This window comes from Gopherus flavomarginatus, chromosome 21 (assembly GCF_025201925.1).
Source record: "Gopherus flavomarginatus isolate rGopFla2 chromosome 21, rGopFla2.mat.asm, whole genome shotgun sequence".
NCBI lineage: Eukaryota > Metazoa > Chordata > Testudines > Testudinidae > Gopherus > Gopherus flavomarginatus.
The window spans coordinates 797,337-810,214 of NC_066637.1; the positions used below are offsets into that span (position 1 = coordinate 797,337).

General features: G+C 42.9%; 1 protein-coding gene across 8 annotated transcripts in view; it reads right to left on the minus strand.

Annotated features, from left to right (window-relative positions):
• Window positions 1–12,878, minus strand: part of CAMTA1 (calmodulin binding transcription activator 1) — an 863,171-nt gene that overhangs the window by 145,763 nt on the left and 704,530 nt on the right. For all 8 annotated transcript variants that reach the window (XM_050931581.1, XM_050931584.1, XM_050931583.1 and 5 more), the window contains one exon: window positions 2,021–2,174. In XM_050931581.1, the coding sequence (XP_050787538.1) occupies window positions 2,021–2,174 (154 nt within the window). The remainder of the gene's footprint in view (window positions 1–2,020; window positions 2,175–12,878) is intronic.

Here is a 12,878-nt window from a genome sequence, read left to right on the forward strand (position 1 = left end):
TCATTACTACTTTGTACTTGGGCTAAGAACTTTTGCCAGATTTTACTTCAGAGAAAATTAGAAGTCTCATCACAAACTCCTGAAAATGAACTTCCCAGTGCCAGCCCCAAATAGACCTCCATCCCAGCTTTGCTGAGTACCCTCTAACTCCTTTTGTCCCCCATGAAGCTGTCAGAGTATTACTGTCCCCTCACTAGACTCCTACCCATTGCTATCATTAGTAACTGTACTAGACAGGAAATTGGCTTGCACCCCTGTGCACAGACTGTGACTCAATCTCCACTTGTTAGGGTGACAGGTTAGAAAATATCCCTCAGCCCATATTTACAGGACAGAACTTCTCAACTCCAGTGAACATTAGTTACCAGCAAATGGCAACAGCACTTGTTAAAAACATGTCGGGTTCTACTTGATGGCACTTTCCTTTCAATTGTAGCCATTGAAGAAGATAATGTACTTCAGGGCAATTCCAGTGCTGCAGAAGTTCCATGGAGCTGCCTGTGTGCAGGGCATACTTCTCTGTATCACTGCAAGCCTCCTAAGCAGCTCTTGCCTTAGCTTGCAGAAGTCTGAAAAATAGTTACTGACACTCATCCCAAAACAATAGTTTCTAGTTATTGTTCAGCTGGCAAGAAGGAGAGATGTCAGAATTCTACAATGGAGCTTGCAAGGTCAAAACGAGTTTCAAACCAAAGTCTCCAATGGAGATGAGCAATAGATTATGGGACAAGTTCATCTCAAGTGTCATAGGGCTGAAATCAATGGGGTTCGATCACCAAGGAATTTGACTCAAATATTTTTCAGTGCAGATAACTGAGGGAATGGGAATCTCTCTTATTTTAATAGCTGTTTACATCAGAAAATTTGCACCTGAAAGATGCATCTGCATGGAGCTCCTTGCTGATAAAATTAAAGTCAGTTCAATAAAAGCTATCTGCATGCAACAGCAATCCACGTCAATCATGTATGTAAAACACTTCAAATGCTGAGTAGCTCTCGGGGAAAGACACCTGTAAACTAGGGGAACTGTAAGGGTTCAGAGGTAGTTACTAGGTCCCTGTTGGTAGGGGCAGGGAGGCAAGGTAACGGGTGAATTTTGTAACTAGGATAAACTGTGAGGAGAGGGGGACAGGACCAGATACTTTTGGGAAGGTCTGGGATGCCTTTCTGAAGGGTTCCTCAGGTGGGGAAGACTGAGATCACACCAGGCACAAGTGGGGATAGATGGTAAGAGGGGGTGGGACAGGATGCTTTGGACAGAGGATTTGTCATGGAGAGGTCACAAGGCTGTAGGTTAATATCTGTGACCCCGTCAGGAAAAGTCTGAACACCAAAGGTCTGCACAGACACTGCACTTTGAAACATCCGGATCCTTTTCCCCAAAATACCTCAAGCAAGCATCTGAAATGCCCCAGCACAGGGAGCAGGCTTTCAAAAGTGCAGTTCCCTAGGAGAGCACAAAATGGGAAAGAGTCTGAAGTTTCCAAGACACCTGGGACTTGTTTCCTCTCAATTTTGTAAAATTTGTATCCAAGTTTATTTTGTGAATTATCAGAAGATACTGTGCCCAGGCCAGGCAGTTTTGACCAAAACAGTGTTACTACGAAGGAGAACTTGGAGGAAGTTATCAAAAGGCACCATTCCCTTAGGTGGGCACTAATTGTATAATTGAACTGCAGGCCCAAATCTCACCGTGGGTGCAGATCATGTAGTTCAAGGAATGAGTGCTCAGTTAGTGCCTGCAATTCATTTTATGGGTACAGAATTTGTGGACGCAAGCTGCACCTGCAGAAAGGGAAGCCCAGGCAGGCCTCAGACTAGCTGGACATAAAACATCTAAATGTGGGGAAACAGCCTTCAGATTGTCCTTTATCCTGCCATGTGCATAGTACGTTCGATGTTTAAATAGGCCGAGCCAGATCACTGTCTGCAACAGCTCCCACACTTGGTGTTTCTCCAGGAACATACAGAAAACAAGCCCCCTTTTGCCCAGTGCAGCTGGAAATCCTCAAGTACTCACACATCGGTTTGAGCTGTCCAATGAGTTCCTCTTTCGTCCATTTCGCCCACTCCTTCTTGTCTGTGTTTATTGAGCACAGGATGGGGCCACATGGTTTTCCACAGTCCTCTATGGCAGGTACATTCAGGTAGTGGACCAATACAATGTCAGGGTTCTGTAGGGAGAACAGGAGAACAAAGATTATAAATACCTGGGGCCACTTCTGTCTTCTTTCCTTCTTGGGGGTAGGTAGCTTTATCTTCACTCTGTTATTTATTCAAAATTCAATCTCAGAAAAAAAAGTCAGAATTCATTCCCATTTTGTACATTAATTCCCTGAGACCACAGCCATTCTATAAGAGGTTGCAAATGACAACACATGAGATAGAGTTCTTTGCACACAGCAGCCTCCCTTGTGAGTCCCTTTGCTTGCAGTCTCACTGTTATCTTTGTTTGCTTAGTACAAATCCTTTTCAACACACTACAGTATCAACAGCCGCAGACTCCTCCAAGCACCAGTCACAACTGCCACAGAATTTGCTTTGGTTTAAGAGGCATGAATCATGTGCTCGATCAAATGCTTTGATCAGTTTTGGTTCACATTAGAGTATTTGAAATACATGGAAATATACACGAGAACATCAATAAGAGCCACACTTTCAGTAAATTTGCAGGAAAATGGAGGGAGAAAGTCAAGGCAACTGACAATATTACACAGCGCCCCTGAGCATAGCTTCCTTTCAGTCAGGTCTGTAATTTCTTGCCTTTTGAAGAATCTTGCATGCTTGTGATGAAAAGATCAAGCTGAAGAAATCTGGAATCAGAACAGAGAACAACTCTGCAGAGCTTCTGTTAAGGAGTTTTTTGAACAACTACAGGATACCCACTCCTGCAGGTTTGTTTAATGCTCCATCCATTTTCTCAGCTCATATCCTTCCCATAGGAATTGAGGGAAAGAAAGAAAATGCAACCCCTCTTTGATGCACTGCAGTTCTGCCGCAGTGACACAGACTTTCCAACTAGGAAACTTAACAGAATGTTTATTACAATGTGGGTAAATGAATCATCTTAATAACACCACAAACAACCCTTGCAGTTTCCCCACAATGTCCCAGGGAGGTTGTACAATAGATAATAAGACTGAAAACTTGATTTCTTTCCCTAAAGTCATTTACTCCTAAGTTCACAAACTTTAATGACTACTTTGGAATTATTTATAAAAATAAATAGGATAATGGTCTAATTAAAACTCTAATGTTTCATTAATGCTGTTAGAGACCAGCTCCAAACTGGAGCAGGAACACAAACTGACACGCGTCTGCAAAGGCTGTACTAATGGGAGTCAATTTCCTACTGAACAGAGAAGAAAGAATGAGAGCAACAAATAGACTCCAGTACCAAAATGACAATTTACTAGTGAACCTGCCCTGAAAATGGACCATGAAGTAAATAAGCTCTCATCCCTCTGATGGGCAAGAATCTTGCAGGCTTGTGATATCTTGCAGATACTCAAGATATCGCACTATTAATTTCCTGACATTTTGCTGGGACAGCAAACAAGAATGCCACCTGTCCAACAGAGCTGGGACTAAGGTCACTACTGTAATTCGTGTAGCCACTGAGAACAGCCCTGTTAAAAGATGACTTTCAGTCACCAATCAGCTGTGCCAGATATGAGCCAGTGACACAGCAGTGAAAGTCTCTGTGCTTTACTATCTCTTGTGCTACCCAGGCTTAGAGCTGACTGCAGAAATTTTGACTGAACCATATTCCATTGTAATATGTGGTTTCATTAAAATGGAAGCACTTTGTGAAATTAAGCTAATTCTGGCAAATTTTCATTTGGGAAGAAAAAGGGGACATATCAACATTTTTGGAATGAAATGTTTCAATTTTTTGTTTTGGAATGACGATTTTTTAAATGCTTTAAAATTTGTGTTATACAATCAAACTTCCATTGACTTAAACAGGAGCAGACTTCGGTCAATGCTGAACACGTCTGAAAAAAATCTCACCCTTAGTCACTAGCTGTGTGCTGACAGGCTGTGTGTCTATCAAGTTATTGGTTGGTGTATGACAAGCCACATCCATGATTACTGTCTATGTTCCTGTGTGTGTGCAACTCTGTTAGGTGGCAGAGATATATTGGCACAGCTGTTAGACTCAAGATTCACATACATCAAGCCATACTGTCAGGAAAGGGTCATGTGTGATCTGTACTTGCACTGCACACAGAGTTTGTTTCTCTGTGATATTCTCCCCAAGTAGCATCACCACTAGAGCATCAAGTACCAGTGAAATCAGACACATCACAAGATGAGAGGGATCCAGCAGGGTACAATGATGCTATGGTGAAGACAGCCACACGAGCTACCACTGCAATTCACAACGTTCCAGCTTCAGAGAGTATTGGAAGCATGCTGCGGCTGAGCACTCTGGGAAGCTGGAATGTGGGTCAAGGAGGCTTGTTTTTAGAATAATGACAAGTCACCTCAAGACTGGTGGACCTTCAGGTAAGCACTAGGACAGCTGATGAAATGTAGATAAGATATAAATGCACACCAGTGTTTTGGGATCCAAGCTACATGCCAATAATTCAGTGAAGGTTTTATCACCAAAGCTCTGCCCTGCAGAACGAGAGCAGAAAGGTCTCTTTAGATAGATAGTGACTGATTCTGATATCTGCTGCATTCAAGCATCTCAGCCTACAAACCTGGTTAATACTTTAATGACCTGCTGCCCAACCAGCTGCTGATTTCAAGGTTTCCGTCTCTTTTGAATATTTGGGGTGATTTTTATCATAAATCACTTGAAGGCAATTTTATGCAGTTAGTTATCAATGGAAAGTTTTACTGTTTTTTCCCTAGGCATTTAGTAGCTATTGAGAGCTGCTCTATCAGCTGTATGTGATCGTTATAACAGTGTCAGTGATCCTCAGATATACTGTTGTGATGGTCATACAACTAACTAGACTAACCTATCATTTTGAACCAATGACAAACAGGCTGGGAGGTGCCACTGAAAGGAATGCAAATAAAATGGACTGTGCATCCTGTTGTGGGATCTTCTTTCTAATGAACAGAGGAATCTCAATCTGTGCCACCAGCTCTTGATGGAGATTAATCTTTCATGGCAGGTTAATCACCATCAGGTGCCTATGGACCTGGTTCTTGCTTTCTCTGGTTTTACACCATTGTAACGCAACTGTCTTCCCTACAGACAGTGAGATCAGAATCAGGCCATAGGGTACAGGGTTTCCTGAAGGAGTGTCTCAGTCTGTTGTCAGCCATCTATCAAAAATCAAACTACAAACAAGGAGCTCTCAGGGCACCACAGATGTCAGGAGAGATTCAGGGATGGGATGTTTACCTGGCAGCTCTCTCGCTGACTCTCAGCCTCAAAGAGATGAAGAATCACTCTGTCACCGTATGGAAACTGCTGGGATCCACAAAGTCATAGTGGAGTGGCATCCTCATGCAGCTTCACTGTGCACTGACACTGCCCCCACATAAAAAATGGGTCAAGCCTGCCAGGGTAAGTGTGGTCACTGGGTGCCAGGCAAGATGCGGTCCTGTGATCACTGCTCTACCACAGCGTCGCCAGCAGAGACAGGAGTTTCCAGCAAACCAAAGGACTCCATGGGAGTTGTATGTGGGAGCCTCGGTGAGCCGCACACAGCTCTCAAGCCACAAGCTAGGTAGCACCGATTTATACAGCTTAAGGAGAACTAAGGGCTGAAAAAAGTGCCCAAGACACGCAATTAACATTCAGAGTTATTGTTTTAAATGGCCCTAACTCAGTGATCGAGGCACACGTACAAAACTCAACCTTACAAAATAAATTATTAATAAATGATAACCTCTTCTCTCTTTAACCCATCTGGGCTTTCCATAAACAGTAATCATTAACTACCTCAATAACCACACTGCCCTCCTAAACTAAATTCTCTCCAAAGTCCCAGAAAAGAGATGGAAAGTCAGCAGTCTTGGGGGTCTGACAGACCGAACAGTGGCGAGAGTGAGTCATGCTCCCTTCATGGAGAACATGTTCCCTCCTGCTCCTTTCATGGCTAAACCAAGGAAATGTCAGCTCAAACAGTCCCAGGTAATCTCAATTGCTACAGCATCCCACAAACAGGGGCATCTAGGGCCCAAACCATTTGAGGTTTTAGGGACATACACACACACCTGGAAATGAACTGGTAGCCAGAGCAGACTTCAGAATCCAGGTGTAATGTGCTTCCTAAGTTAAGGATCCACTCTTCCTGCCAAGCACAGAGGGAGGGAGACAGCTTTTAGCCACGGGTGCTACCAGGATATCCAGAAACACCAGGAGGGCCAATGAGAGCCTCAGTTTGTGAACACTTGCCATGGATACTTCCCCAGTGAAGTCCAGGCTATTTCCTCCAGTTGCTTCCTCAACCTGGAAGCTTCATCAGACTTGTCTGGGTTGAGTCTTGATCAGACAATCCTCCTCCAAGCCCCATTTCATGCACTGAGTGAATCATTCCGCTATCCCAGCCAATGGATGAGATGGTGATATGAAACTGGGCATCGACACTATACTGAAGACTCCACCAGCCATGTTCCATCATTAATCCTCTTAGTCATGGATTAACATATTGTTATATCAATTACCCCTAGCTAAAGGAATTGATAGGAACAACCATATTTTCCCCTTCCTTAAATTTATATTCACATTTCTTTTGAAAATTTTGATTCCATCTACAAGAAAGGGATAAGACAGCGCCATCTACCATCCAAACTAAGCTTCCTGTTTTCTTCTGGAACAGTGCCATGGCATTTTTATTGTCTGCAGCAATATCGAAAATATTTGCTCTAATTCCTCAGCTCACTACTAGCAGCAGCATCCTTACCAGATGCACAGGAGAGCCATGTGTCAGTACCACTGGGATGCCTGAACCTCTTCCACTTTGGATCCTGATTATGTGTGTGGTTAGCTGACTTGCCAGGGAAACAGCACGTCTGAGGCTGTGTAATGAACAATGTTAGCAGAAAATGCTGAAGAATGTATTGGTTTAGCATGATTTAGTTTTCATAATTACAAGAGACTTGGGATTTGAGAAAATAAAATCCCTTTGAACAATAAACTGTAGCAATCTCAGTAAGTGTTTTATGTGTTCAGATCTTAGACAGCTGGAGGTGGAGAGAGTGTCATGGGCCAATGGCAGCTAACACAAGCCACCTACAATCTGCTTAACATACAGCAACTTCAGCTGAACATAAAGTACCATGTTTATTTCATGCCTATGGCTAATCTACCCCTCTTCTGAAACGAATGCCATAGTGGTGCTAGAGAGGTCTCCTATGACAAGCTTACATCCAAGTGTGGAGAATTCCACTGGCCTAAAATCCAGCTAGGTTAGAAGTCACCCTTTAAGACACTCAAGTTTGAGGAGGAAAACAACAACGACAAAAGGGAATTACAAACATTAAACCTCAGCAGCTAATCAAATCCTCACTCAAAGCTCCTGAAACTGCAAGGAACAAACCCACCCAAAAGCCAAGTGGCAGAACGACTGTTAAGCCACAAGCACCTATTGGTAATGGCTCATATCTCACAGATAGCAGATAAATTCAGGGAAATCGGAAGTGTGCTGAAGAAGAATAATGTTCAAGTGATCTAGGAGATCCTTCCTGCCTCCTGAGTGAAGGAAGACAGAAGATCTGGAAATGAATTGCTGGCTAAGTAAGTGGTGCGTTGTGACGGGTTTTAGTTTTGTTGGTCATTGGTTCACCTTCCCTGAGGAAATGGGGCTGTTTAGTTTGGATGGCCTCCCCTCAGTAGAAGGAACCGATCTCCTTGGAGAGAGGTTGGCTAGAGATATTAGGAGGGCATTAAAGTAATAACAAAAGGGGAGGATAAAAAAAGGGAAAGACAGGAGCACTCATTTAGCACAGGATCAAATACTGAGGATAAAAATCAATCAAGGAATCAAAGGGTATTAAATTTACATGAATTAAGTTTAGAAGTGTGAGCAACGAGGGTGATGTCGTGGTGAGAGTCTGCTATAGACCACCAGACCAGGAGGATGAGGTGGATAAGGCTTTCTTCCAGCAGCTAACAGAAGTTACTAGATTGCAGGCCCTCGTTCTCACGGGGGACTTCAATACCCCGACATCTGCTGGGAGAGCGATACAGCGGTGCACAGACAATCCAGGAAGTTTTTGGAAAGTGTAGGGGACAATTTCCTGGTGCAAGTGCTGGAGGAACCAACTAGGGGCAGGGCTCTCCTTGACCTGTTGCTCACAAACAGGGAAGAATTAGTAGGGGAAGGAGAAGTGGATGGGAACCTGGGAGGCAGCGATCATGAGATGGTCAAGTTCAGGATCCTGACACAACGAAGAAAGAAGAGCAGCAGAATGGCCCTGGACTTCAGAAAAGCACTTTGACTCCCTCAGGGAACTGATGGTCAGGGTCCACCAGGAAAATAACATGAAGGAGAATGGAGTCCAGGAGAGCTGGCTGTATTTTAAAGAATTCTTATTGAGGCTGCAGGAACAAACCATCCTGATATGTAGAAAGAATACTAAATATGGCAGGCGACTAGCTTGGCCTAACAGTAAAATCCTTGCTGATCTTAAACACAAAAAAGAAGCTTACAAGAAGTGGAAGACTGGACAAATGACCAGGGAGGAGTATAAAACTATTGCTCAGGCATGCAGGAGTGAAATCATGAAGGCCAAATCACACAGAGTTGCATCTAGCAAGAGATGTTAAGAGTAACAAGAAGGGTTTCTTCAGGTATGTTAGCAACAAGGTGGTGGTCAAGGAAAGTGTGGGCCCCTTACTGAATGAGGGAGGCAACCTAGTGACAGAGGATGTGGAAAAAGCTAATGTGCTCAATGCTTTTGTTGCCTCTGTCTTCACGAACAAGGTCAGCTTCCAGACTACTGCACTGGGCAGCACAGCATGGGGAGGAGGTGACCAGCCCTCTGTGGAGAAAGAAGTGGTTTAGGACTATTTAGAAAAGCTGGACGAGCACAAGTCCATGGAGCCGGATGTGCTGCATCCGAGGCGTGCTAAAGGAGTTGGCGGATGTGATTGCAGAGCCATTGGCCATTATCTTTGAAAACTCCTGGCGATTGGGGGAGGTCCCAGATGACTGGAAAAAGGCTAATGTAGTGCTCATCTTTAAAAAAGGGAAGGAGAAGGATCCGGGGAACTACAGGCCCGTCTGACTCATCTCAGTCTCTGGAAAAATTATGGAGCAGGTCCTCAAGGAATCAATTCTGAAGCACTTAGAGGAGAGGAAAGTGATCAGGATCAGTTAGCATGGATTCATCAAGGGCAACTCATGCCTGACTAACCTAATTGCCTTCTATGATGAGATAACTGGCTCTGTGGATGAGCGGAAAGAAGTGGATGTGTTATTCCTTGACTTTAGCAAAGCTTTTGATACAGTCTCCCACAGTATTCTTGCTGGCAAGTTAAAGAAGTATGGGCTGGAAGAATGGACTATAAGGTGGATAGAAAGCTGGCTAGATCGTTGGGCTCAATGGGTAGTGATCAATGGCTCCATGTCTAGGTGGCAGCCGGTATCACTGGGGCTGGTTTTGTTCAATATCTTCATTAATGATCTGGAGGATGGTGGACTGCACCCTGAGAAAGTTTGCAGATGACATTAAACTGGGAGAAGCGGTAGATACGCTGGAGGGTAGGGACAGGATACAGAGGGATTGAGACAAATTAGAGGACTGGACCAAAAGAAATGTGATGAGGTTCAACAAGGACAAGTGCAGAGTCCTGCACTTAGGACGGAAGAATCCCATTCACCGCTACAGACTAGGGACTGAATGGCTAGGCAGCAGTTCTGCAGAAAAGAAACTAAGGGTTACAGTGGATGAGAAACTGGATATGAATCAACAGTGTGCCCTTGTTGCCAAGAAGGTTAATGGCATTTTGGGCTGTATAAGTAGGAACATTGTCAGCAGATCGAGGGACATGATCATTCCCCTCCATTCGGCATTGGTGAGACCTCATCTGGAGTACTGTGTCCAGTTTTGGGCCCCACACTACAAAAAGTATGTGGAAAAATTGGAGAGAATCTAGCAAACAGCAAGAAAAATGATTAGGGGGCTGGAACACATGACTTATAAGGAGAGGTTGAGGGAACTGGGATTGTTTAGTCTGCAGAAGAGAAGAATGAGGAGGGATTTGATAGCTGCTTTCAACTACCTAAAAGGGGGTTCCAAAGAGGATAGATCTAGACTGTTCTCAGTGGTAGCAGATGTCAGAACAAGGAGTAATGGTCTCAAGTTGCAGTGGGGGAGGTTTAGGTTGGATACTGGGAAAAACTTTTTCACTAGGAGGGTGGTGAAGCACTGGAATGGGTTACCTAGGGAGCTGGTGGAATGTCCTTCCTTAGAGGTTTTTAAGGTCAGGCTTTACAAAGCCCTGGCTGGGATGATTTGGTTGGGAATTGGTCCTGCTTTGAGCAGGGGTTGGACTAGATGATCTCCTGAGGTCCCTTCCAACCCTGATATTCTATGATTCTATGACATGAAGAGAAGAAATTATTGAATTGAATAACAAGAATGCTAGGAGCCTGGGTAATAAACAAGAGGAATTTGAATTTATGAGCATAAAGTCGATATAGTTGCTATTACTGAAAATTGGTGGGATGATGCACTATTGAAATGTTAACATCAATGGTTATATTTAGGAAGGAGTAAGAGGGCAAAATGGGAAGGGGAGTGGCACTCTATGTCAAAAGTGGCATTACCTGTTTCTGAGTCATTGATAACTCAGAAGAAAATGAACTTGAATGCTTATGGATCAATGTCCTAACAGATAAAGCACAAGATGGAGCATTAGCCTACACACCTTCAAATCACACTTGGAAACAGGTTGATTGATTCTTTATGCACCTACCATTAATGTGTAGGTAAAAAGCGGTGTGAATAAGGGGGACTTCAGTTTGAGGGACATGTGTTGGAGGTGTTATGCAGCCAGTGCTTACACATCCTTAGAATTCCTAGAGATTATAAATGACAATTTCCTAACTGAAAAAATGTTATAAACCCCCTTGTTGGTTGCATCTTCACAGAAAAAGAGGAACTGACCACAGAATGAAAAGTTAGTGATCTCTTAGGTACAAAGGATCATTTATAATGTGCAAACAGAATAAAGTCCAAACCACTATATATCTATATTTGGTGCTTTAAAAGAGCCAGTTTCACAAGGCTGAAAACAATTATGAGCCAAATCAGCTAGAAGAAATAAATTAATCAGAAACATGTGAATGATAACTGGGAATTGTTTAAGAACACTTCACTAGAAGCCCCAAAAGCCATAATCAAAGAGGAAGACCATATTGGTTAAAAACCTGACCTAGTTCACAGAGGAGGTGACGGCAGCTATACAAAAATAAAATATAACAAATGGAAAAAAAAGGGAAGTTATAGTAATGAATATAAGTCAGAAGTTCAGAATTGTAGAAAATTGATAAGGGAAGCCAAGAGACACAAGAAGAACTCTATGGCCAGCAGAGTTGAGGACAATAAGAAGGAGTTTTTAAAGTACATTAAGAACAAAATGAATCCTGACAATGGCATTGGTCAATTTCTAGATGGAAATGGTAGAATTATCAATAATAATGCAGAAAAGGCAGAAGCGTTCAATAAATATTTCTGTCTTGTATTTGGGAAAAATGCATGATGTAATCATATCATATGAAAATTCTACCCCGTTGTAGGGTCCCAGAGCCTAGGCTCCAGCCTGACCCCAAACATCTACACTGTAATTAAACAGCCCCTTAGCCCAAGCCCTGCAAGCCCGAGTTAGCTGACACAGGCCAGCTGTGGAATTGCTGTGTAGAGATACCCTATAAGAACCTATTTAGGGAAAAATATTTGATTATGAGCTCTTCAATCTAGCAGAGAAAGATGTAACACGATCCAATGGCTTGAAGTTGAAGCTAGACAAATTCAGGCTGGAGATAAGGCATAAATATTTAACAGTGAGCGTAATTAACCATTTATAAAATTTACCAAGGGTTGTGGTGGATTCTCCATCATAGACAATTTTTAAATCAGGGTTGGATGTTTTTCTTAAAGATATACTCTGGGAATTGTTTTGGGGGGAGTTCTATGGCTTATGTTATACAGGAGGTCAGACTAGATGATCACAATGGTCCCTTCTGGCATAGGAATCTATGAACCTAGGAGTCTATGAAGGTAAGTGAGAAGCATTTGTAATGTTGAATGCTGCATGGTAATTTTCCATTGACAGCAATGGGAATGGAGGAGAGACTCTGGTGAAGTGAATGCAACTTGATTTAGAAATAACTTTTGACAAGTCAAAAACAAGAAGCCATTAGTCTGAGGATGAAAAGGCAACTGCACCAATAGAGGGATCAGACCGTGCACTAGCTGCTAGGCGTGATTGATGTATAGTACAGTACTGCATTTATCCCTAATAATTTAATCTGTATTATGGCTGGGAGCTGAAACTACTTTATTGCTACCATCAGAAACTAAATGTCAAGTTTCAGTCATTAGTGAAGTTTAGCTTCCAAGATGTGGCAGGTTTCTTTTTCCCAGAGAAGCTCTTCAGAACCTTGTGTTGAGTAACAAGAAGCTTTGAAACCTGAGTCACTGTCTGTACACTCACAACTTCCTTGTCCTTTCTGAAGCAATTCCCTCCCTTCTTATGCTTCTCCCACATATACTCCAAATTAAACCCGATCAGTTCTCAAGTTGTTAATATCAAGCCAAGGAGCTACATTCTCTTTTGTTTTTCAGTGGTTTACATTGTAAAGTGCTAAATATCAGTGGCAAGAAGGAATGTGACGAAGACCAAAATCACCACTAGCACCAATGAGAGTGGATGGGCACACGGTGGTTTGGCTCTCTTT